At 41.8% G+C, this 26583-nt stretch overlaps 1 protein-coding gene across 1 annotated transcript in view; it reads left to right on the top strand.

The window, feature by feature from the left end:
- ITIH5 (inter-alpha-trypsin inhibitor heavy chain 5) overlaps positions 1 to 26583 on the top strand; it is a 49276-nt gene that overhangs the window by 10599 nt on the left and 12094 nt on the right. The window contains exons 6-9 of the mRNA XM_010713754.3: positions 6658 to 6827; positions 7355 to 7471; positions 23525 to 23696; positions 26123 to 26432. Of these exons, the coding sequence (XP_010712056.1) occupies positions 6658 to 6827; positions 7355 to 7471; positions 23525 to 23696; positions 26123 to 26432 (769 nt within the window). The remainder of the gene's footprint in view (positions 1 to 6657; positions 6828 to 7354; positions 7472 to 23524; positions 23697 to 26122; positions 26433 to 26583) is intronic.

Below are 26583 nucleotides of genomic sequence, written 5' to 3'. Positions count from 1 at the left end.
AAAATATTTATTTATTTATTTATTTATTTATTTATTTATTTATTTATTTAACTTTCCTTTCTGAACACTTGCAGTAGTCAATGTATGGCAGGTACATTGTACCCAGGGGTAGCTGCACTTATGTGATAAGCAAGTCTCCAAACACTGCAGGCTATCAACAATTTCTTTTTCACTCATTAGCAGGGCAAACTCCAGTTTCAATAAAGTTGGTGTAACGGCTATGACAGGAAAGAGTTTTCAGGATTATCAACTCTGTGAAATTGGATGGTGGGAATTCAGTCTTAGTGCAAAGGCTGATGGCATTTGTCATAATTTCTAGAGACAACTGTCTGCATGGTATCTGTGCATAAGCTCATAAGAACTTTGAAGATTATTGACTATACGGCTGATCCCATTCAATTCAATAGGACTGTTTTCTATTGTCTTTAGAAGCTTGGAACTGGGCCTTCAGGCCTTGTGCTCAGTATTTGAGCAGCTTCTTCTCTGGCTCTACTTCTACTGGGAACTGCTTAGTTGAAGTGAATTGTTTTTTCCATCCACCCATGCCAAGGCAAGGATCGGAAATCCTGCTTTTTAGAACATGGGAAATTCCATGAGGAAAAACCACTTTCCAAGTGTCTACTTTTATCCCAGCCATCCTTGGACTTGTCCAAACATCAAGCATAAATTAACGATTTTTAGTGTAAACTAACAGCAAGAAGCACAGGATACTGTGACTGATACATGTTGGCAAAAAAGAAATGGTAAAGTTAAAAGGGTGAGTCTGACGTGCAAGCAGGATGTAGAAGCTTGTGAGACTTGACCCCCGTTACTCTAGCTGACATAATACCAGTGAAATCAGTGAAGCTGTTTGTGTCTGTCAAGTGAAGACTGTGATCAGGGAGTTAAACTGATCACTCAGTCAGGCACTACTGATTTCACCCAAATAGCACTGAAATAAGTGTTTAGACAATGCTCTCAGAAATATGGTTTGAATTTTGGGTACTCCTGTGTGGAATCAGGAGTTGGACTTGATGCCCTTGTGGATCCATTCCAACTTGGGATATTCTATTATCTATGACTCTATGAAGTCAATGCCCCTGGTGACTTGAACTAACCTCAGGTCAACCCACATACTGCTAATTAGTCTCTCTGCTGTACATTCATGCATTGTGTAGTAAACGTGCTCCGTACCTCATCAGGAGGACAGGAATCCTTTTCTTCCTATCAGGGAGTATCACAGTGCATTATGGCATATGGTTTCCTGCAAAACATCTGCCACTGATCAGTGTTGGAGATAGTCTAAGCAGAGCAGACACACTGTTGGTCTAGTACAGTGTGGAAATTCTTGTGCAAATGATATACAGGGAAAAATCCATTTGCTCTCCAAATGACAATCTGTTAGCACTGATAATTCTTGGCACTGTGTTTGAGATTCAAAACAATACTTTTAAAATGGGCCCAAGCTCTATGATTCTAAAATCCACCCTATCCAGCAAAACGTATATAAATAGATGTGACATTACAGAGTGGGTAAAGCAACTGAAGTTCACATTCCTTTGCTTAATCCTTATTCAGAATTGGTGCTACAAACTCTTTCTATTTGTAATGAGCATATACAGTTTGTGGAATATGTTTTCTGAGGCGAAATCACTGCTGTGGAAGTTATTGAAGTGCTAAACATGCTTTTGGGGTCTACTATTAGCAGGCAGGAGTGGTTTTTGTCTCTTTTAGATCAAGACTTCATTGGTACTCAGGTGACTGATGCTCTGATGAATATGTAAAGTTAAGAAAATCAGTTGGGTTTGTAGAGCTCCTTTCTGATCTGAAGGAAAATGAGGAAATAAGGACTAATAGGCAGACAAAACAAACTGAAAAAAAACACACAAAAAAAGAAAAATAAATCAAAAAGACTTGATAGAGGACCTCAGAAGGTTGTCATATAGGTCTCGGAGAAGAACAACTAGTTTCAAATAGGAGAGGTTTATTGCGTGTGACCTTTTCTGACCAACAAGATCAACCACAGTTGGAGCAGACAATAGGAACTTCCTGCTTCCTGAATGTAAGTGGGAATCACAAGAATACTCCCAGAGAGAGCAAGTTCAAGGCAAAGAGTTTTTTCACTTTGAAGTCCACCATACTCCAATCTATTTTCATCTCTTTAGCTTGATCCAGAAAGCAAATCATCTGAGCCATTAGTCCCTGCAAAGCCTCCTTACTCATAGGACATCCAAAGACCCAAGACCATTAGTAAAACTGATGTGAAAAAAAAATCTTTAGGTGCTCCAATGTTGAGAAATGGCTGATCTGTATTTCGTGGACCAATTGTCCTACATTTTTTGTGCTTTCTACATGCTGTCAGGAGAGCTAATACCCCATGCAGGAAGCTTAGTTGAAAAAAAGTTTTCTGTTTAATGTTCATTCACAATTTGCACTTTTGACAGCTAGTATCCATACAGTCTGTGACAAATAGAAGAGAAAACTTTAAGACTTACTGGCAGAAGATGCCCCTTTATGTGACAAGAGTGACTGAGACTTTTTTGACATTTAAGGGCATAGCACAGAAATTGTAGCAGTTGACACAGAAGAGTTCATTTCTGCCCATTTTTAGTTGCCCAAGATACAAAGATTGGACTTGGTTCCAAATTTTCCAGGTATTCTTGCAACGTCAGCTGTGCTTTGGTCTAGGAAAGTGCTCTGTACATTCTCTCTGAATATGGAACAGAGACAAGGTGATAATAGGTCTTTTCAGGATATTTCTTTTGTCAGTGACTCCTTCACGCACAACTCCATCTGGGAGTTGTATTTTTCCCAAAGGAAGATAACAGACAAGTGAGTTTTGGAAAGTAATCCTTTGGCTTGTGCAGATGTTTGCTTCTGTTACATACAAAGCCCAAAACAGGAGATGCTGAGGTCAGTGATGCTGGATATTTCTGGTGACCTCAGGGTGAAGCCATTTTCTGGATGATGTCCTGCTCAGCATCATCGGGCTTGACTGGTCTCATCCTTTACCTCCACAGCAGTGATTTGAGAACAGCAATCATCTTGGGTAGGGAGACACCACGTTGTTTGAAAATGACTCTATTTCTCTTTAAAGTCAGTTGCACTAGTTTATCATAGAAATCTTTTCCAACTTAACCACTGTACAATTCTATGAAGGATCTAGATTGCAGGAAGGTTTTTATTTCTTATCACAGTTGTTTGAAAGCTACCACTTGTTAGCAGAGGATGAACTTTGCATTTGAGTTCTATTCATCACTCTGCCAATTTCTAAAATAATTTGGGTTTAACTTTTCATCATGTGGAGACTATATTTTCACATGAAAAAATGCTTTTACTTGCTTATCTTACTTCAGCTGAATTTGGTGGAAAATTTATCTGAAGACTATTTATTACATCAACACGAGCATGGATCAGCGTAGGTCTCTGGCACTCATCCATGCTTTGAACTCTGCAATATTTCATAGATTTACCCCTCCCAGTCACTTATCTGGAAAGAATTTGGCCAGTAAGCAGGGGAGAGTAATTGTGATTCAGATACTAAGTGCTGTCTAAAAGAGAAAGCTGGGGGATGACATAGTAGTTGTATTCAAAGACATACAAGGCTGCTCCAAGCAGAAAAGAAATACTGTTCTTACTATGTCAACAGAAAAGACAAAAAAATAAATCACGGGTTTGTGATACCGAAATAAAAATGTGAATTTGACATTGAAAATATCTTCCTAAGAGTGAAAAATTGAGGTTCTAGCAAGGGCTGGCAAGGGCAGGTATTGAGCTTTCATTACTGGAGGTCTGTAGTATTTCCAGACAATGTGATAAAAGTAAGTAGGAAGAGATTGGGCCTGGGAGCATGGAATGGATTAGATAGCCTGTCTTTCAAAGCTGATTTCTATTGTTCTATTCCAGAATGGAAAAAGAAACAACAAAAAACAACCAAAACATTTTGGATCTTTTTTAATCTGTCCATATATATAGATACATCCCAGAGATGAGAAAAGAGTGATGGTCAAGATGGTGAGAAATGCTTCCCAGATATTCCTGTCACTGTGTGAGGCAGCCTTGGCAAGCTCCTCTCTGAATGTTCCTAAAGACCTGTCTGTGTTAGAGGGAATGACACTTCCCAGCTCCATACATTCCATACAGTGTTTTGAGAGTAGTTGAGGAAAGCAGTGCGATCCACATAATCCCATCTAGATTCCATTGTGCTTTACAAACCTGGATACATATGATTATGGCCATTTAAAAGATGAGGAAATGTAGAGCACAGAGCTAGTTTCATATGGTCAAGGAACATAGAAATGCTAGAACTGTAACTCATGTTGTCATAATATGCTGTTGAGCACAGCATATTTTGCTCAACCCACCAACATACACGTGGCAGGGAAACACAGAAATGAAATCTAAAGGTCATAGCCTGATAAAAGGAAAGAGCTTCTGTTTTCAGTGTAAGATTGCTTTTCACTAATCCTGATGTGGTCAGGCAACCCAACCAGTGGCAATGCTTGCTTTTCAGTTATTGAGAAGTAATGTGAAACCCTTAAATAAATAAGAAAATGTAAATGAACAGTTAAATCATTTTTATGAATTCTGGACATTTCCTGCACTCTGTCACTTAAATGGGACCTTGGAAGAAGGGCTGAAAATCCAGGAAGGCCAACACAAGCAAATTGGATGCACTGTGTGTTAGAAACACATTACATACATTGGTTCATTGCATGAGAGGGCAGCTATAATAGTAAAACAAAATCCAGGGAGATAAAATCCTATAGAGCTAGTGATTTATGAATTTTCTCTGTCTGGAGAAATCTGAACTGTACACAGACTGTAGAGTAAATGTCAAAGTTCTGGGCAGTCACAACATAAGCCTCCTTTAAGATTTGACACTTGTGTCCTGAATTGATTTATATGCATTAGGTGAGAAAACTCAGTTACTGTTGGGATGTGTGAATTAGAAATGGCTTAGTCAGAGAAGCCATAGAATCATACAATCATAGAATGATTTGGGTTGGAAAGGACCTTCAAGATCATCTAGTTCCAACCCTCCTGCTATAGGCAGGGACACCTCCCTCTAGACCAGGTTGCTCAAAGCCTCACCCAGCCTGGCCTTGAATGCTTCCAGAGAGGAGGCATCCACAACCTTGCTGGACAGCCTGTTCCAGTGTCTCACCACTCTCACAGTAAAGAATTTCTTTCTAATATTTAGTCTAAATCTACCCTCATGATGCAGAAATAATTGCTGGCTTTACTGAAGCTGAGTAATATCTGCCATTCAGTTTCCTTTTTTCAAGATGAGTTTGTTTCCAAATCGTAGTCCTCCAACTATTTTTGTGTCTTAAGAGGAAATCCCTTCCTGCCCAAGTAGTATGTTCTTGTATGCTCCCAAATAGACTCACAAGACAGCTATAAAACAAAAGCCAAATGAACGTGGAAATGAAGTCTTAGAGTGCTATTGACTTATGACTTTTAATTTCATTTCTTTGCCTGGAGAAGTCTAGATTATACATAACACTTTAGGGTAAACAACACAGCTTTAGCTAACTATTCTATAAAACCACAAGAACCCTGTTCTTGCCATTTCTATAAACTTCAACCTGTGAGAAGTCAGGAGAGTTGTGTAACAACTTCATGCCTCCGTTTTCCCACAAGTTAAATGGACATAATCATATGTATCCGATTTTTTAAATCACTGTGGGATCTGGATGTGAGGTGGATGATGTTCAGTCTTGCATACAGCTGTCATGTTGTGTTCTTCTAATGCTGCTCAAGGCACTTTAAAAAGGTGAAGTGCCACTACTCATTACAATGACAGTATTACAGGAACCCCTGGAGACGAATACTGGATAGAGGACTTAAAGACACACTTAGTAGGTTTGTGCATAGCAAAAAGACAGTAAGGACCACCCAAAGAGGCAGCAAAGAATCTTCATATCACTGTAGAAAATGATATTGTCTTTTTCTGAGATGCCCTCTGAAAGACATGTCTGTCTCCATTGACCCTGGGAGGGCTCTAAGATATTAGCTTGAGTTACATCTCTGGGATGCAGTTTGCATGACTGCACTAGTTGCTGGATCAGTAAGTCAGACTGAAATTACAATGACTATACTCTCAGCTCTTTGCTGAACATAAAGGGATCTAAGGTGACTTGTTCAGATGCAGACATTACACAGACATTTATAATCAGCCATATCAATCCCACCTCAAAAGTTTATAGAATATCTGAACAAGTCACCTCAAGATCTCTTTATAATCTGTCGAGACAAATCTGCAGTGTGATTCATATCCTAGAAGAAATGTTTGAACAAGTCAGGAGCTCAGGTATAGGATCTGCATTCTAGACGTACTGAGTTGGTTGGTATTAAGATCACCTATGTGTCTGAAGCTGGATTTGTATTATTCACAGGAAGTGATTAGAAGTCATACAGATAATATTTGGCCTTTGAGTTCAGTGACTTCCAAGAAGCATAGGAATACTGAATAAACATTTCTATCCCTGATAATATGGTAATCTTGAGATAGGCGTTATTAAGTTCTTATTTTATCATTGGTGAGATGAATCTTTAATCTTAGCAAATAACTGTGCTAGTAGACCTAACTTCATGGTAATACACTGTGTATGGTGCTTAGACGTATGTAAGAAAATAGGAAAAACTTGTAATATTATGTTTTTTTCTCAACAGGTGATGTCTCTCCTCCTCCTTCGACTGTAATTGGACAAACCAAAACCTTAGCTAAAGTTACATTCAGTCCCAATGTTGTCGAGCAAACCAAGATTGCCCGAAATGGCATTCTGGGAGACTTCATAGTCAGATACGATGTCAACCGGGAGCTGAGTGTTGGAGATGTTCAGGTACTTTACATGGCTGATCTTTTCCATCTTATTAGCTATGCATGAAATGACTTGACTGCTTTGCACACTCCATATATCCTAGCAAATGTTTTCCAAGTGAAGGCTTGTAAAAACTATCCAAAATAAAGTAAGTTTGTGACCACAGGATAGACTTAAAAGAAAGGACATGCTTCACTGTGTTTCTTTTTTGTATTTGCTTTTCAATATATGAGCTGCATGCATCTGAATATAGGGCCAGGTACCCATATGCATGTGGTGATTCTGATCCCTGGGTATATATGTTATATCCTTACTGCATTTGGAAGAAAACCACTGTCCACCATGCAAGGAGATGCAGAGACTTCCAGTAGGCTCCCCCCTGTGAATGAACAGGGGACAAGAATCAAGAGGGAAATTGAAGGGAGCTCATCCGCCAATGTAGACACGCAGATTGAAAGCAAGATCAGGTGTGCTCATCCAATAATGATGTGTCTGGGATACTGAATCACAATCTTCCCTTCACTCCTAAATTTATTTTTCTTCTACAGATTCTTAATGGGTACTTTGTACACTACTTTGCACCCATGGATCTACCTCCCTTACCGAAGAACGTTGTCTTTGTTCTTGACAGCAGTGCATCCATGGTGGGAACAAAACTAAGGCAGGTGAGTCCTTGCATGTGTTATAGACTGGTTGACTTAAAGGTTGTAGAGAGCTTGTTTCAGGCTCCATCTTACTAGGTGGATTCTTCAACACTCTGCATAAAAGGTCAGTGCTGTCAAAACTGAACAGATAAGATTGTGCTGGACAGTTCTATTCTGTTCATTTTGAAGAGAAGCAGATTAGGGATGTTGGAAATATCCAAATAATTTTGTCTGGACGGTATCTCTGATAAAAGCAGATTTTATTCGCGATTGCAATGGCGGGCGTCCCGCAAGCAGGAGCGCACCTATGGACACAACATGACAGCCTTTATACCCTGTTTTCTCCCCCTTGCCTCCCCCCTCTCCCCTGTTTCCCCACTGGCTGGCTACTCCAGGTTCACAATCTTATCAGAGGATTTACATTTGTTATTTAGTTGTTAATTTGTTTGTTATCTGGTGTCGCCATCCTGTCGTTTCCAAGATGTCTCAGTGCTCTTCTTGTCGTATTGATATGGTGATTTGCTTCCAAGTCTTCGTTAAAACAAGGATCACCGTAGTGGGGGATGATGTCAGGCCTTCCGATGTCTCTTCAGGCGCTTCCTCGGGCATGCCATGACTTGTTCTATGGTTTGATCTGGTGCAGGATATTCTTGCAGTGTGTATGACAAAATATACATATATACACCTATATACACCTATATACAGAGCGTGCGTCCCTGGGAAGGGTTATCTAGACGATAAGTGATGTAAACTATGAGGGATCTTCCCCAAGTTAAGCAGAAAGACTCCCAGAAAGAACTATGACAGTGGAGATCATGAAATAAAAATATATATTATCCAATTCTAATGCAGAAACAACATTTGATTCTCACAGGGAGAATTCTCAAAAAAGTGCATTCAGCAAACCATTGTATCCACCTTAGCAGAGAGAATACAATTCTGTCTTTACATTACAGAACTCTTGGAAAAACGATGTATGACTCAATAAGTTCTTCTGAAAGAAAAGTCAGTTTGCCCTGTTTGAGAATCTGATTCTTTCACTGCAAATCTCAGACATTTTCCCAGGACACAGATCTTGACATGAATCAACATATCAAACTGAAGGCCATATTACCAGTGATGGAAACTAGCTCTAGTCCAGGATCCAACTGGTTGGCTTGGAAGGAGTACTGTGTCTGGGGGAATACAGTCTTTTTCTCAACATGATATTATCAATCCAAACTAGAATCATAGAATCCCTAATGTTCAAAAAGACCACTAAGATCACCTAATCAAACCATCCACTCATCAGATCTAATCTAATTGGAATCTGAAACACTTAAATCTGTAACAAAAAATATAGTGTTATAGAAGTTATAGGTACACCTATCTGGACAGTGTAAGGTTGTTAGGTTATTATTTAGTTCCTAAATTCTTAATATATTAAGTTAGAAAAAAATATATATTTAAATGCTTTAAATATTTTAAATCTTTATAAATCTTTGATCTGTAGTTTCTGTCATTCCTGTTACCAGTCAGTCATTGGAAATATTGTAACACAAAATAAATATTCTTGCATTTCAGCAAAGAATTTAAGTGACAAAGAAGCAGAGAGAAATCAATATTTGAATTCTGGTCTGACAGATACATCTCAAGTCTGTACTCACACTTCAGACATAAGCCAAGCTTACATGTCTTATACATGTGCAAAAGCCCTGGTAGAGTTAGTACTTCCCTTCCACTTGAAGACTTGCTCCACAGTTATGAGATATGGAAATGTTGGGTGGCTTCTTTCTGTTGAAAGGCCCACATCTTTACCTTCTACTTTGTTATCTACTAATGACAGTGGAAACTGTCACTTCTCACATACATTAAGATGATCTAAAATTGCTCGAGGAGATGTTTAGATTACTTATTAGGAAGAATTTCTTCACAGAGAGAGTAGTCAAGCAGGCTGCCAAGGGAAATAGTGGAGTCCTCATTCCTGGAAGTGTTTAAGAGATGTGTGGACATGGCATAAAGGACATGGTTTAGTGATAGGACTTGGCAGGTCAAGTTGATGGTTGGAATTAATAAGGTCTATTCCAAACTAAATGATTGCATGACTCTATGATACTGAGACACCAGTATAAGGCAGTTTCAGCTTGCATGGATGTCATGTTATAACCCCACAGTCTAATGGCTTAGGCTTATGTCTGATTCAGTTAAGGAGCTCTAATTAGTCCACACAGGCTCCATTGTCATCTGCGTAGAACATGGAGTGATAGGAAAAATAAGGAAAATGTGGTTATTTGAAAGTGTTGTGTTTTTTTGTTTGTTTGTTTGTTTGCTTGTTTTGTTTTGTTTTTCCCTTGGCCACTAACACTAGTCTAACTGTCCTTCATGGACACAAATGATGGTAATTTCCTGAGGACATTGTGCATGTTTATGCCTTTCTATCTCTGCTAAAATCTTTACCATCTGGTTTCAATGGTGGTCATAAATCTTCATTTAGAAGCTGTAGCTTCTATTAAATTAAATTATCTCCACTTTAAGCTAGAATGACTTTTATGGCTCCTAATTACTTTCCCCGGTGTCTGAAGTAGCAGAGAGCTGTTAACAAACACACCTAGCACTGTGCTGAAGCAGGTCTTGAATGAAGATGCCTTTGAATCACCACAAATTCCTCTGAACAGAGCCTGGCTTTTGGTTTTCTGTTATCCTGCTGAAAAATGTCAAGCCTTCCCTTACTGAATAAACATATATTACCTAAATGCACCCAGCTCTGCATGCTGTAAGCAGTCAGGAGTACAGCACTGAACCATGGAGATTAGGTCTCTGGAGGGCTTGGTGCTGGGTTGAGCTGAACAAAGTTGTTCCGTAGGTCAGCAGATTAACCCTGTACTATGAAAACTTTTATTTTCCTCCTGAGCTAATTAGCTTTTCTTTTCTTATACTTACTAGAAACAACATGACTAGGGATTAACCCTTGAAGGCCTGCTTCATAGCCTAGCTAGCTTCTACTGCTAAAAATACATAAATCTCAGGTAATTAAGTAGAAATAAATGCCTCCTAAGCCTGAAGCAAGAGATGTGTCTAGCCAGGTCTTTTGTCAAGGGTGTATTCAACTTTTTGCCTGTTGCCTCAGATACATTCTTTTAATGGAGAACTATGGGTAAGTTACGTAGGAGTGCTGTGTTCAGTAAACATTTATCTTCCTCTGATTTTAACTGCTGCAAAATCCAAAACTTCATTGAGTTATGGCCTGAATCATAAACAGACAATCAAAGAAAACAAAGTGAACAAAACCTAAACAAATTCTCCAACTCAAACTGCAGATTAGCTAAGGAATACCCAAGATCTGGGAGTGACTGAACAATAGGTCTCTTTTGGTAAACCAGTCACAGCCATGATTTCTGTTTGCTCAGTGGCCTTTTTACCCAATTGATGCAATCAAGATGTTTGTTATATTATTGACATGTTCCCTGGTGGCAAGACACATCTGAGCAGAGGAAATGCCTCCTTTTCTCTCAGACTCCTGCAGCTGTGGTGGTAATCCGTGGTAGAGTATAGAGCTGGGAATTCCTGTGGGATGGTGTTCCCTCATTTCTGTCTGCTGAGTCACATGCATGATCAGCTAAAAATAAACCGGACTCTTGTAAAGAGAAGTTGTTCAGATCAGCTATGGTAACTACTGCAAAGTTTTTAGGACTGTAAAAGCATGGGTGAGAAACATCAGCTGTGCACTCTTTTCTATAGCAACTCAAGATATCGTAATCTTCAATTATCTCCCTTCATAACATTAACAGCAACATGACTCAAATGGGGTCAGTATTTCATGCTTCCTGCAGTTCCACAAACATAGTTTCATTTTTCATCTCCCAAGCCTTTCTAGTTCCTATGTGATCTTTTATGTGTTTGCATCATCCTTTTATTTCTCAGATATTTCAGCCTTTGAAGCAACAAGGCATCCAGACCTAGTTGTAAACACACATAGTGGGACTGGTTGATCACCTTAAACGAAGACATTGATTCTCCTGAGACATCCCCCTCATATCATAGAATCATAGAATCATAGAATCATAGAATGGTCTGGGTTGAAAAGGACCACAACGATCATCTAGTTTCAACCCCCCTGCTATGTGCAGGATCCCCAACCACCAGACCAGGCTGCCCAGAGCCACATCCAGCCTGGCCTTGAGTGCCTCCAGGGATGGGCATCCACAACCTCCTTGGGCAACCTGTTCCAGTGTGTCACCACCCTCTGTGAAAAACTTCCTCCTTATATCTAACCTAAATCTCCCCTATCTCAGTTTAAAACCATTCCCCCCTGTCCTATCACTATCCACTCTTGTAAACAGCTGTTCCCCTTCCTGATTGTACACTCCCTTCAACTACTGGAAGGGTGCAATGAGTCCTCCCCAGAGCCTTCTCTTCTCCAAGCTAAACAAGCCCAGTTCCCTCAACCTTTCCCCATAGGAGAGGTGCTCCAGCCCTCTGATCATCTTAGTGGCCCTCCTCTGAACCTGCTCCAAGAGCTCCATGTCCTTTCTGTACTGGGAGGCCCAGGCCTGGAAGCAGTACTCCAGATGGGACCTCACAAGAGCTAAGTTGGTTTTCACAGCCTCTGAACTGGTAATGCCTAGTGAATTCAGCTGTGTTACAGCTTCTCCACTGAGGATCTGTGAACTTCATGACACTCACCTTATAGCACTGGTAGGGAGATCAAGTTCAGGAAGAGAAAACCCTTGAATATGATGATGAAAAAAATGTTAATGTATTCAAGACTGCATGTCATTATTGCTGTCCCAGTGGAAAGGAAAATAGAATTAGAATCATAGAATAAAATCACAGAATTGCTCAGATTGGAGAAGACCTTAAAGACCACAACCTAACCATACTACCCTAACAACTCTCCACTAAATCATGTCCCTGAGCACCACATCCAAATGATTTTTAACACATCCAGGGATGGTAACTCAACCACCTCCCTGGGGAGCCTATGCTTAACAACCCTTTCTGTAAAGAAGTGTTTCCAGATATCCAACCTAAACTTACTCTGGTGCAACTTAAGGCTATTTTCCCTTGTCCTGTCACCTGTCATCAGTGAGAAGAGACCAACCCCGTTCTTGCTGTAAGCACCTTTCAGATATTGAAAGAGAGCAATAAAGTCTCCCCTCAGCCTCCTTTTCCCCAGACTAAAGAGCTCCAGTTGCTTCAGTCTCTCCTCATAGGGCATATTCCCCAAGCCCTCCACCAGCCTTGTGGCCCTTCTTTGGACCTGCTCCAGCACCTCAATGTCCTTTCTGTGCTGAGGTGCCCAAAATTGAACACAGTACTCGAGGTGAGGCCTCACCAATGCTGAATACAGGGGCAGGATTACTTCCCTAGTCCTGCTTACCACACTATTCCTGATACATGCCACGATGCCATTGGCATCCTGTTTCTGTCCTCAAGATCTTCGTTCCTTCCTCTGCAGAGAAGAAGTAAGATCTGTGTGGAATAGTTGCTTATAATAAGAGTCAGAAGAGTCTGGGGAACAGGTTGTATCTGCAGGTTTTACCAGGAAGCAAAATGGTTTTACCCTTTGAACAATCTGACCTAATTTTTATGGGCACCTTTTGTTTTAGAACTTTTGTTTGTTTGTTTGCTTGTTTAGCTCTAGAGGACATTTCACTTTTCCAATGGTATAATTAGGAGAAAGATGGGCCAGACATACGTTCACCACCTTGTGACTGACATGATTATCCTTAGCTTCAGACAGCATGGTGAAAAAGGACTTATCAGCCTGAGTTCCAGTGCTACACATCAGGCATGTTCTAAGCTATGAATGTGCCCACAAGAGAATGGGTTTGCAGATGTTTTGCAGACTTGGTAAAATGAAGTTGTTTCAACCATGGCTTAATTTCACCTTATTTTTCCCACAGGCAACAAATGCCCACACACTTAGTTGAACAGTTGGCTACACCACAATCCTGGCAGCTTGTCAATGGTAGTGTGCCAGGCTGTAACTCTCTTTGAGGTTAATTGTGCTAGGAGGAACTCAACTGAAACTGGGACCTGCTGTGTGTTTGCAATTGCTTCAGTTTATTTGCTTGCATCCAACCAAGGAACACTGTTGGCACCCCTGATTCATGACCCATACCATGTGAGTTCCTTTGGAGCCCTAAATGCCTTCTGTGCCTCTGACTCAACACCCAGGCTCTCTCTGAGCAGTTTCGGGGTGGAAAGAGAGCAGACAAGCACCTCAACGCCTAATGTTCTCACTTTAGGCTCCACTTATTTCTCCTGGTTGCCGCAGAGCTGGCTGTGGGCCTGTTGACTACTAGTCCAAATAATGGCTGCTGTCCAGAAGAACAACCTTAAACCACCAAGGAACTCTGGAAAAAATGCTAATCCTAATTAAAACCTTTAGTGATTCTAAAGCTCTGCAAAGAGAAAAGATTTGTCAGCTTTCCCACTTCCATTAGAAAGTAACTATCTGAGTTAACACAGAGGAACTTTATGCACTGTATCCAGCACAGACTAAATTGATGCAGCTGCCACTTACTCAGGAATGTACAACAGCAGTGTTATCTCACTCCTCTCTTTAGACGTGGATATGTATTATGACAACCACTACAGTAAATAGGTTGTCAGATCCACATAGCCCTTGACTCCCCAGCTTTCAAAAATGTGCAAACACTTGTCATGCAACAGAATAATCTACTTTTCCAAAACTCTAAAACTTATAAAGAATGACAGGGTCACACAAAGAAAGAAGCAAGCTTCAGAGAAAGATGCCCTCAGATATTCACGATTGAAAACATCATTTTCTGGTCTTAGGACTAATAGCTGATTTTCTCCACATTGAGGCAGTAGAAGTAGGGACAGCATTTTCTAAGAAAACCTCAGCCCACCTGTAAACAGTAAGTCCTTGAATTGGGTTCAGAGCAAATAGGAAGCAAAGGCAAGTGCACAGTTTGACCTGGAGGTACTGCTATGGCTTGATCTGAAACCCTGTGAAGACAGTGAGAGTTCTCCAAAAGGTTTCCACAGAGCCTTTGCTGAATTCATCAAAGAATAGGCCAAACCCACCGAAGTGACCCCACACAGCCCAGTGACCACCAGGCAAATCTATATAACAAGCCAAGGGGGAAAATCAAGCTAGGAAATCAGTCTATGGCTCAGGATCAATGGGGTCCATGACCAGGCACAAGAGGAGCTGTAACAGAGCAAGAGACAGGTACATGAAGCTCAGACTAGGACTGAAAGCCCAGGCTGGGGCTAAAATGGAGCCACCTGGCCCTTGGGTAGAGGTCTAGATACAGGCCCCAAAGGAGGCTGATCAGGACCATGGCATACACATGCTGTGAAGCTCTAGATCTCTTTTTCACAGTCCTTTCCAGGCCAGAACTGTGTTTTCTGTTTGCTGGAGCAATACATGCGAGTCGGAGCTGGCTTCTATTCATGTTTTCATCATGAATTTGCTATTTGAAGTTAGGTGGGTTATCTTCTTTGCCCCTGCTTGTCTCCTTGCAGAATTTTGTACAGACTGGGCTATGGCTGTACAAGAGCCTCAGAGTCTAAAAGACATTTGATCTTGGCCAAGAGCTATTAGTCTAACAATGCTTGCAGCAACACTGCTATTTCCAAGTTAATACCCCTTCACCCTCTTATGGGGTACATACTGTAAGCATTGTCCAACTGGGACAATCTATCTCAAACTGTAAAGAACAGTCAAAGCTCTGAAATAACTGCCTGGGATATTCTGGGGAAGCCTGCAATAAGAAGGTCTTCCTTGTGCTACTGTATTAAGAAGTACTACAGTCACCAAGCAGTATTCATAGGCAGATTCTGATTCATGAGGTGGATACTATAATTTGTGTTATATAACGAGAGAGCTTTTGCTTGGATAGTTACTACCTGATGTAGTGACTTGATACTCTTCAAAGTATCTGCTCTTTTCTCAGCTCTTCAGAGTTTTGGGCAAAGATTTGGCTTGAGGTCTGTTGCAGTGGCTTGGGATGGAGGTGGCCAGGGGAAGGGCAGGAAACATTTTCAGGATTTAGGACAGTGGGCATCCTGGAGCTGGAGCTGCTGAGATTTGGAAATAGAAAAATGAGAGGAAAGTAAGTGCTGGAGGACTGTGAGGGCTGTATGGCACATTCTCAGGTGGGAACAGGCTGATTTACTATTTTTATAACAATTGTTTAGTGCTTTTACATTGTTCAGTGTTAACTCTGAGCAAAAGTACAGAGATTGTTCTAACCAACCACCCTCCAAGCAATCACTGTCATTTGAGATGAAAATGAGCAAGTTGCATCACAAAGTAAGAAGTTTCAGAGCTGAAGAAAAAAGGGCAAGGTCTATAAGTGGTTGCAGAGTTAGGATCTCTTTGGCAGGATAACTTCATCTTTGTGAAAGTACAGAATTCCCTTTCAGGGCTAAATTAAAGGTAGCAGCTAATTGTTGCAGAAAAACAGGGCCTGTGCTGTTGTCAACGCCTACTTGGACATACAGTTCTTCCCAGAGCAGCTGATCTCTGTGACAGGGGCAGAGAATGGAAGTCCCAAGTTCTTGAAACGATTTTAATGCACTAATTCCATCTTCTGAGGACAGAGGCAGAGGGAGAGGCATCAAACTGTATTGAGGGCATGGGGCACTGTCCCCTTGGCACTGACCTTTTTGCTTCTGGCTCGATGGAGATTGTTTGTCAAGCTGATGGGGGAGTGCTTGAGTGTCCAACTGCAGCATTACATGATGTGACACTACTTAAAATGAGCTAAATGCAAAACAAGACTGTGGTCTTCATACACTGCTGTGTCAGTCTGGCTGTCTGTCTGGGTACTCCCATTGTTTCCCATGGAGTTTTTTCAGCATGGTACTGTGGGGCAGCCTTCAAACATTTCTCATTGACTAATTTTACAGGAACATTTACTGCTCCAGATGTAATCCATACTGCATTGTTGATAAGGGCTTGAAATAATAATGCATGGTACTGATAGGAGCTCGCCTCCTTAAATCTTTGTACAGACATTTATTTATATCCTCAACACTGCTGCCAGGTTGCAAAGACTTAGCAACTAGTCTGCTCTCTGTGTGCATGAAACCCCAATTGCTGAGAAATCAGATCATTTTGCAGTTTTTCATGTATTTATCCTTACCATGCTATTAGGTGCTAGAGAAATGCAGAACCTCCAAATGATAGTTAAATTTGTTCACACCCTAGAGTACAGTTCCCACTGAAAAGGAATTTACTACTTCAATATTTTAAGCAGATGTTGTGCAATATGATTTTCTCGATAGAATAGGCAGTAGAGACAGTTCCTTCTAATGATGGAGAAATTCTTTTGCAGAGAGAAACTGCTGTGCACCTTTTCTAAGGCCAGACAGGGAGTCAGCAACATTCAGTTGATTTGCAAGTGATCTATGATGATTTGGGGTGAGAGACTGGTACATGCACTAGAGACAGTCATTTATTGTCCAGAGCTCTACAACCAAACTCCCTCTCTTTACATGCTAGCATCAGCGTAAAACAAAATGCTTGTTGTCTAGAATTGTGAAGGAGTTTTCCTTGGTTATGCCATCAGTGTCTGCCAGGAAGAAAGCACAAAGATACATTGTTGGGGAGGGGGTGAGACTAAGTCCCTGAACTGTAGGACACTCCCTGCAGAGGAAGAAAGGGCAGATTGTCCCCCCCTGTGAGGGGTACAGAGGAGGGCAAAATAATCCAATGATGCTCTTCTGGGTTAAAACCCATTTTTGGTTCAAAAATCCTTGTTGCTGACAACTGGCAGATGATTTGCATTATGTAGGCAGAAAGAAAATGGGCCACAGAGGAAAGAAAACCTCCTAAGAAGTGGCATCAGTAGGAATGATACTGCCAAAATGTCTTTGCTCACTCGGCAAATCAGCTCCTCCCTATAAAATGACAGTGGAGCTCCCACTGCCTTCCCCTTGGCTACTGGGATCGCAGACAGGATCCCAGACCATATGTAGCAGTGCCTTCTGACCTCAACAGTACTACTTCAGACGTATCTTGAATACTGGCCTTTCCTGACCTCGCATGAATCTCATGTGAATCTCTCTGATAGATCATGGGCAAATGGATCATGTATTTCTGTTTTAGAAACATCTTGGAAAAGCCACCGCTGGAGCTCTTCATCGGCTGCCTGTTCATAATGTTTGGAAAAGGACATTATGAACCAAAGCATGAAGGATGCTGGGGAGGGGGAGGCTAGATCTGTTTTCTTTCCCTGTGTTTCTTTACTGTGCATTGCCAAACAACATATTTACTTGTACTTTTCTTCTTCTCACTGTAGGAGATCTGGTTTCTGAGCCCTTCTCTCATCTGTTGCACTCTGAGACAACTGACTGGGCAGAGATGTGGCTTTCTAAATCCCTTTATGCTTATGTCTTGTGCCATTGCTTTCTTGTCAAATATGGACTCTCTCAAGAGATCCGGAAGGACAACATAAAGGTTATGATGCACCCAGAGCCCAAAGTAATGGGTAGAGGCCTCAGAGGTACCTAGGTAGATGTTATTTCTAGTAGTAGTTGTGATCAACTAGTAGTTGTAGTTGTGGTTGTGGTCAAATTTTAGTTGTAGTAGTAGTAGTGGTCAAATTTTGCCTTCTACTTGTGTTTTCTTTCAATACATTGTTGCAGATCATAGAATCATAGAATCATTAAGGTTGGAAAAGACCACTAAAATCATCAAGTCCAACCATCAACCTATCCCCACCATACCCACTAATCATGTCCCTCAGTGCCACATCTGCCCTTTTCTTGAACACATCCAGGTGTGGTGACTGCCCCATCTCCCTGGGCAGCCTGTGCCAGTGCCTCTCTGCTCCTTCTGTGAAAAATTATTTCCTAATTTCCAATCTGAACCTCCCCTTGCACAACTTGAGGCCACGACCTCTCTTCCTGTTGCTGTTATCTGGGAGAAGAGGTGAACCCCCACCTCACCACAACCTCCTTTCAGGGAGCTGTAGAGAACATTAAGGTCTCCCCTGAGCCTCCTCTTCTCCAGACTGAACAATTTCAGTTTCCTCAGCCACTCCCCATAAAATTCATGCTCCAGACCCTTCACAGCTTCGTTGCTCTTCTCTGGACACACACTTTAGCCTCAGTTAATGCCTTTCTGCTGTCTATGTTCTTCAACCTCCTTGATCTCAAGCCCATGTGGCTCCCTAGAGCTGGCTGGAAATCTGGAAAAGGGCAATCACTGGTTCTGATGTTGCGTTGCCCTGCCACTGAGGACAGATGCCAGCTGTGTTTGGGCATGTAGGGACATGACTGAGTGTTGCCAAGTGATCTCGGAGGCAGTGGCTTGGTGGGTGATAGGAACAGCTTTCTCTGCATCTGGAAGTCATTTCCAAAAGGGTCTGAGTTAGTGCTGTGCCAGAGACACCCATTATTTGTACAGACTTGGACTCAGCGTGGACTGAAAGTCTTTTGATTTTTATGAGCTGGCATGAGACTTTGCATAGGGGATGTAGGACTGGGATGGAACGCTTACAAATGCTCCTAGGCAATCGAAAATTTAAATATGTGGGCCTGGGACATGCATTATAATGAGGTGTTTGAACTGTGTGCTTGCTTCATCGCAGAGCCAGTGTCTGTCAATGCTGTGGCATCAAACAACTATACATTGTCTCCCTTTGAACTGCAAGTTTCCAGGGTAGCCAGACTTCACCCTCACCCTGCTCCTCAAACAACCAACAGACTGTGGTAGAAATGTCACCAAGGCTCAGATTCCTCCTAAAAGGTGCCCAGATGGTCTGACATCATCCCAGATGTCTCTGAGGCAGCTCTTTATTCCGAAAAAGGGCTGAAGGCTTTCAGCTGTCCCAAGGAAGGGTGTCTTTTCCCATACTTTGTTCCACCAATGTTTAGCTAAGTGGAGCTAGCCTCAGGGACTAGATAGGAAGGTAACAAGTGGCAGCTGAAAGTGTAGCTCAGGGAGTTCTCTACCCTGCTGATGTTGAGGGTCATAGAATCAGAAGCGTTTGAGTTGGAAGGGACCTTTAAAGGTCATGCAGTCCAACTCCCCTGCACTGAACAGGCACGCCTACAGCTCGATCAGGTTACTCAAAGGCTCATCCAGCCTGACTTTGGATGTCTCCAGGAATGGGGCATTTACCATATCTCTGGGCTACCTGTGACAGTCCTGAGTCATTTCAGCACCAAATACTCTCTTACCCATAGCAAGAATGAACTAGAAGAGGAGTAGTTGTGTTGCATGCCCAAACATCAGAATGGAGGTGGCAAGGATGGGGGGTGGGAGCTGGCTCATCTCTGATCTCATTACCTACACATACAATGTATAAGTGCGAACCCATATTCAGGTTCTCATCATTTCTGAAGCACAGACATTAACTGTGATCATTTTCCAGCTACTCACTGTCATCCAGCCTTACACCATCATTTTTCTGGTCCAGCTCTGGACCAGATATAGCCCTAGAGATGGCTATTTCAAGCCCAAGGTTCCAGCTGTACTAACAGATCATTCAGCATCATCGTTTCTTGACTCAAATGCACTGATATGGCAATTCAGTCTCCACCTCTCTGCTCAGTTTCGTCTATGCTAATTGGGGGCTGGGGAGGAGGGGAATAAGAGGAAACTCTCCTTTTTAAATACTGTTTCAAAACATGTTGATGATAGCTACAAACAATTCCCAGCTGGCCAAAAGTGATTTATTTTTTTTTCCAGCTGGCCAATATTGCTATTTTCTGTCACTCATTAATTCCTGCTCCATCCTCCACATAAATACGCATCTAGCCAGGCAAACGCTTTGGGAGAAGTATTAAGCTTTACAGCACCTGGTACAAAAATGTTGGACTCTTAAACTGGACCTCTCCATTGTGAGTGGGCTGGATCTATGCTCAGCTTATCCCCAAAATGAGATCAGCATCATCTGCTCAGCCGTGGGGGAATGATCTGACACTCGCCAGGAAAGAAATAGTTAATTTTCTGCCTTGCAGAAGAGTGTCTTTGGAATGCATTTCAGTGAAGTGACTCACTGGGGCCAGGCGAGGAGTAGAAGTGCAAAGACCCCATCCACCGAGCAGCTTGGGAATCCCACTCCTTGGCTGCTCAGAAACAGGAGAGATTCCAGCTGTGGCCATACAAGGCCAGAACAAGAAACCTGCTGCTTTGTCCAGAGTGAAGCCACTGCCAAGCACTCCTTGCACGAAGAGCTCTAAATCCTCTCTTGGAGGCTGGGGAGACTGGAGCAAAGGGCTGAGCCTCTAGAGCACTCAGTCATTGCGATGTATTTCAAGATTTCAAGCAATTTTACCAAGTAATTCTCCGTGTTGAAAGTTCGATTTGCCTGCCAGCTCCTGAACTGCATCCAGCCCTCCAGAAGGAAGTCATGTCTCTCTTGCAGTGTATTAATGGGTGAGGGATATGGCCAGCAAAGCCATAATGAGATTTCAGTATAAATCTGGAGACTCATACCTAAAGGTGTTCAGGGACACATTAGTTCAGGCCCTGGGCAGCCTGATCTGGTGGGTGGCAATCCTACCCACAGCAGAGGCTTGGATCTTGATGATCTTTAAGGTCCCTTCCAACCCAAGCCATTCCATGATTCTATGATTCTATGATCCTTATGTGCTGGGAGGAGAGATGGAAGCAAACAGCAAGAACCAGGCAATTCAGAGCACTTTGGGAGAGATGGAGAACCAGTTCAGCTCCTTCTAGTTCCATGGTGCTCAGAACTGGACAGGATTAGGTCTTCAGGTAAGTTTCATCTTCTCTATAGCTGCGCTGCTCAGCCTCTTGGATACAGTGCTGGCGGACAGGCACTTCCAGACAGTGACTCAGCCCATGCTAAAACCTATCCAAAACAGATGGGATGAATTACTCTCTGGAGGTATCTCCCTCTGCCTGAGAAAGGGATTAGAAGAAGTGCCCAGCTTTCTGATGACCAAGTTGGGAACATTGAATCCCACCCTTCATTTTTACTGAGGATGAGGTAAAAGCTACATGAGAATGAACCATTTGGCCTCATTCATATCCTCCTTGCTTTGGAGCAAAACCATGTGCATAAACACTTGTACATATATGTTTGTGTATATATGTCTATTTACATTACACGAAATCAAATAGTTACAGAAGTTACAGAAACAAACAGATGTTCAAGATGCCAGAATCTGGGTTACCTGTTTGTCTGCCTTAATAGATGTTAGAATGTTTTCCTGGTAAAAACTGATTCAAATTCCATGGAAACATGGAATGTCAAAAGGAATTTCTGTGCATGCTGGAGGTGAGATGCAGTCTCTCAGTGATAAGGCCAAAGCAAGATTATTTTCCTCTTGCCTTGTTCTCGGGAAAAAAGCAGAGCTTTTTAGGCCCAGTAAAACCCTCTGAGGAAAGTGCAATTTGACAGATTTGAAAACAACCAAAAAAAAAAAGCTTTTTGAAATGGGAAATGTCAAGTGATGTTAATTATAATCAGAGCTACAGTATGGCTAATGAGATTTGGGGGGTTTCACACTAAATTATTCCTTCTAGGTCTGTTTCCCTTCCCTGTCCATACTGTGAGGTTGTATGCGGGGTGCTGTTGTGGTCGCATTTTTTCCCCATCCTGTCCAAGCTTTTCCCCAGCAGAGGCTGAGATGAAGACCTGATCACACCTATGCAGGATAGAAGCTTCTCCATTTTTACTTTCTTCTTACTTTGTTTCCAGTTTTTGAGGGACAAATGAATAGACCACAGTCATTATAATGTAATAAACACAAGCATCCTTTTCTCCACTGTGTGATGACTGCTTTGCCCTTTTATGCATATGTGAGAGATGATTTTGGCTACTAGGAGGATGAATCCTGCAATGCCTGGAGGGAAAAAAGCATACATGGAGGACAGAAGCAGGCAGTGAGGAATTCAGACCTGGCTCCAAAATGCTGGAAGCTAGGGGAAATATTTTCTTTAACTTCAGATGGACCTTAGGCTGGAAGCCAAGTCACCAGTTGGGAGGATTAGAGATTCCTCTGTTGTGGGTAATTTGTTTGCAGTTGCATCATCAGCTTCCATGCAGAATCCAGAGGGATACTGATGGCACAGCCTGATCAGTTCCTTGAGAACTTCTCCAGATTGTTTTTGCATAGCAACATCAGGCCTAGAAACATCTCATTTCCAGCAATACTGATTATCCTTTCTATTAATTCTGGACAAATCCTTTGTGCATTTTTCTCTGATAGGCATGAGAGAAACCTTTAAATGCCAATGGGTCCACCATATTATTCCTCACAGAGTTTTCCTTGAAATTTCAAAGGCTTAGTGATGGCCAAAAATGGGCAGAGCTGAGAAGCTGCTGATCCTTCTGCTTACAGTTGTTGCCTCGTTCCTCTCATGTGTTTTGCATATAAATACTGGGCATGTTTGAACAGACAGGGAGCATCTTCTCTCAGCTAGTCTTAATAAGCTGAAGTTTGTCTCCATGCGGACACAGGATAATACATCAAAGTTGGTCATACTGGGAAGGCTGAACACATCTGCACTCTTCCTATTGGCTATTCCACAGTGGTCTGCCTTTTCTATCACACAGGAACCTTAACTTCTCCTACTACGAACTCAGCTCGATACCAGCCTTGCTCTATCTGGATGCCTATATTTGCATGGGATGACAAATAGCAGAACTATATAATGCTGGTATATTGCTGGAAAAAACAATATGCCTGAGATCAATGTGACTAGCAGGTAGAACCAGCAATAATTAGTTAGGATGCATTTTTTTTTTTCTTATTCATTTGAATGTATTCGCTTATACATTTGTTAATTTCTAAAACTATTCACTGGAGTATACACAAGCCAATCAGTATCCTAATTATAAACAAGGCATATGCATCCTTGATATATTTAGAGGTGTTTCAACTTTTAAGTAACCCTTTTAGCCATATACCACTTACAGTTTAATTCAAGTCTAGATGGCTTTAGAAGAAATCTAGCAGTCTTTTGGTATTACTTAATATTATTCAATATCCATTATTCCAGGGGTCATGTCTTCATGAGCCAACAGTAACACAGAAACATCTGTAAGATTAGTAAACATCTTAAGAATTGATTCTTGCCTGCTAGAACACTGGCCATTGAACCTACTGATCTTCTTTCTCTTCTCTTTTCAGACCAAAGAAGCTCTCTTCACAATCCTCCAGGACCTAAGACCTGAAGACCACTTCAATATCATTGGCTTTTCCAACCGAATAAAGGTCTGGCAGCAAGATCGGCTGGTGCCAGTTACCCCAAATAATATAAGAGATGCCAAAAAGTACATTCATAACATGTCACCTACTGGAGGTAGGAATGAGATTAATTTTGATATTCCGAATTCAGTGGCTCTGTAGCATGTAGTAGTAAAAAAAAATATTAGTATTTATTCATGGGACAAGGGAACCTCTTCCCTACCTTTGCTCAGGGTTAGGTGACAGAAGAATATGTGTCCTGTATCAGCTAATATGATGGGCAGCTGTCCCCAGAGCTGGTTATAAGACCTGATATACTTCTGAAAAACAAATTGTGCCCATTCTCTCAAATGTGGAAGTGGGAAAACTCCCAACATCTTTTCTTAAGGACACAGGAAAAAGAAAATATATTGCCATGAAGGACATACAGGACTGGTACTTGCACAGTTTCTAAAAACCTGTATGTAAGTAGGCACATGATTTTGCCTGATATGCGAACCTTAAGGACTAGCCAGTCTGGCCTATCAGATTACCTTCTGCAGGAGATAGTTCCTTACCTAGTATTTTCTCCTTCTTGTCTCTCTATGTTCTAACAAACAGTAAGGAGCAGCCCTAATAACATTCAAGAAGTTTTTGTCCGTTTTTGCTTGTGCCTTACTGTCAGGAGTGAAGAGAAGAGAACAGGAGGCCTCAGTGATGGCGGAATGCAGGCATGATTTTGAATTAGAATCAGTGGTCTCCTCAGTCTATGGACAGCAGTATTAAAAAAAAAATAACAAAAAAAACCAAACAAACCAAAAAATGAAAGGTTGAGGGAGCTAAGCTTGTTCATCTTGGAGAACAGAAAGCTCCTGGGAGACCTCATTGTGGCCTTCCAGTATATGAAAGGAACTTACAAGCAAGAAGAAGACCAACTTTTCATACAGTCTAATAGTGATAGACGAGGGGGAATGGTTTTAAACTAAAGAGGAGAGATTTAGATTAGATATTAGGAGGAAATATTTTTTTCAGATGGTGGTAAGGCACTGGCACAGGCTACCAAGAGAAGCTGTGGGTGCCTCATCCCTAGAGGTGCTCAAGGCCAAGTTGGATGGGGTCCTGGGCAGTCTAACCTGTGGGGTGGCAACCCTGCCCATGGCAGGGAGGTTGGAACTAGATGATCTTTAAGTTCCCTTCCAACCCAAGCCACGTTAAGATTCTATGAAACATATCAAGAATATCTTGAATCGAGAATAATCAAGCATACTTTTAGACAAAGAGATGCAAAATGACTTATGCAAATTGTTCTTCATGCAAAGGACCACAGCTGGCTGAAGGTCAACAGAGTCTTCCTATACTTGCCCTTGAACAGTGACCACTCCTAGCAAAGGAAACGCTCTGATGGAAAAACACAGAAAACAGGATGGTTGGCCACGCTGTTTGTATTAAGAGGGAAAGAGTTTAGGAAGTGCTCAAGGGACCTGCCCAGTTAAACAATTACCAATAGTGGAACTAAATTCAGAGTACAAAGCTTTCTACTACTGAAATGCCAAAGTGCAGGGACAGCTGAGTTTGCCCATGAACCTAACAGAGAACAAAAGCAAAAGGAAATGATTAACTCCGAGGTTCAACAGGAACGTGCAGTGATAGTCCACTGCAGGCCAGCAGTACTTCAGTTTTGGCTAACTCTGCATTTTCCTTATAAATATGCTTGTGGCTTGAATATCTTCCTGCAAACGTGAATGCACTTTGGCTCACAGATCAAAGACACAAAGCATGTACTGTGCTTACACTGCTGTCATACTCACACGCCAGAGAAGTAGAAACAGTACTGTGGCACAGTATTTGTGCATATGGCAAAATGTAGTCCTCTGTAGCTCTGTGGTTGCATTTGAAATAAAACTCTTTTTCTGAACATGCATTAGGCTCAAATTCTTTTCACAGCTATTCTTCTACTGTACCTGTACATTCTCATCTATTTTCTCTTCACCTCAAGCAGCTCCATTTGTCACAGGAAATTGTTTGGTGGAAATACACTCCTTGACTAACAAAGCCTCTTCTCTTTAAACTTTGAGGATCACTCACATTTGAAGAGTTGTACTGACCACTTGTTTTGCATTCCCATCTGAAGGGTTATTTTGTCTCTCCAAATCCTGTGCCCTTCAGATAAAGTGGGCAGAACGTGTTTTCCTAGTTCAGATACCATCTGAGAGAGACCCATAATTAAGTTTAACTACTTTTTGTATGCACTGGCAGGGCATGGTATGTACTATGTCTCTGCTTATCAGGGCTGATAAATTGTTGTACATTGAGACATTCAAGGATTCAACGATTTCACATAATAAGCTGCAATTTGTAAATTAATTTATAAGAGTATAAGCAGTTAACCCAAAGTGGTGCTAGCAGAGTGGAGCTGAGTTAAAGAGTTAGAGCAACCTCATGCAGAGAAAAAGAGCATCCTGATGAACAGAGATGCTCCCGTTCTGCTAAAGGGAGCATAGGGAAATTATTTACAATGTCCTTAGAATGTGAAATGAGCTAATCTTTTTGGTGCCTTCCTAGGGACTAATATTAATAGTGCTCTCCAGACGGGTGCAAAGCTGTTAAATGATTACATTGCTCAGAACAACATCGATGCCAGAAGTGTCTCTCTGATCATCTTCCTCACGGATGGGAGACCCACTGTCGGGGAAACACAGTCATCTAAAATCCTCAGCAATACCAAGGATGCCATCCGTGATAAATTCTGCCTCTTCACTATTGGCATTGGCAATGATGTGGACTACAAGCTGCTGGAGAGGATGGCACTGGAGAACTGTGGCATGGTGAGGCATTTCCAGGAGGATGAGGATGCAGCCAGCCACCTGAAAGGGTTTGTTCTATTTTATCTGTCCTTCACGATGATTCAGGGGATGGAACACCTCCCACAGAATCACAGAATCACAGAATTGTAGGGGTTGGAAGGGACCTCTAGAGATCATCGAGACCACCCCCCCTGCCAAAGCAGGTTCCCTACACCAGGT

Source organism: Meleagris gallopavo, chromosome 1 (genome assembly GCF_000146605.3).
Source record: "Meleagris gallopavo isolate NT-WF06-2002-E0010 breed Aviagen turkey brand Nicholas breeding stock chromosome 1, Turkey_5.1, whole genome shotgun sequence".
In the NCBI taxonomy this organism is placed as follows: domain Eukaryota; kingdom Metazoa; phylum Chordata; class Aves; order Galliformes; family Phasianidae; genus Meleagris; species Meleagris gallopavo.
Note: the sequence above shows the minus strand (reverse complement) of the source record. Positions and strands in the feature narration are given on the sequence as shown.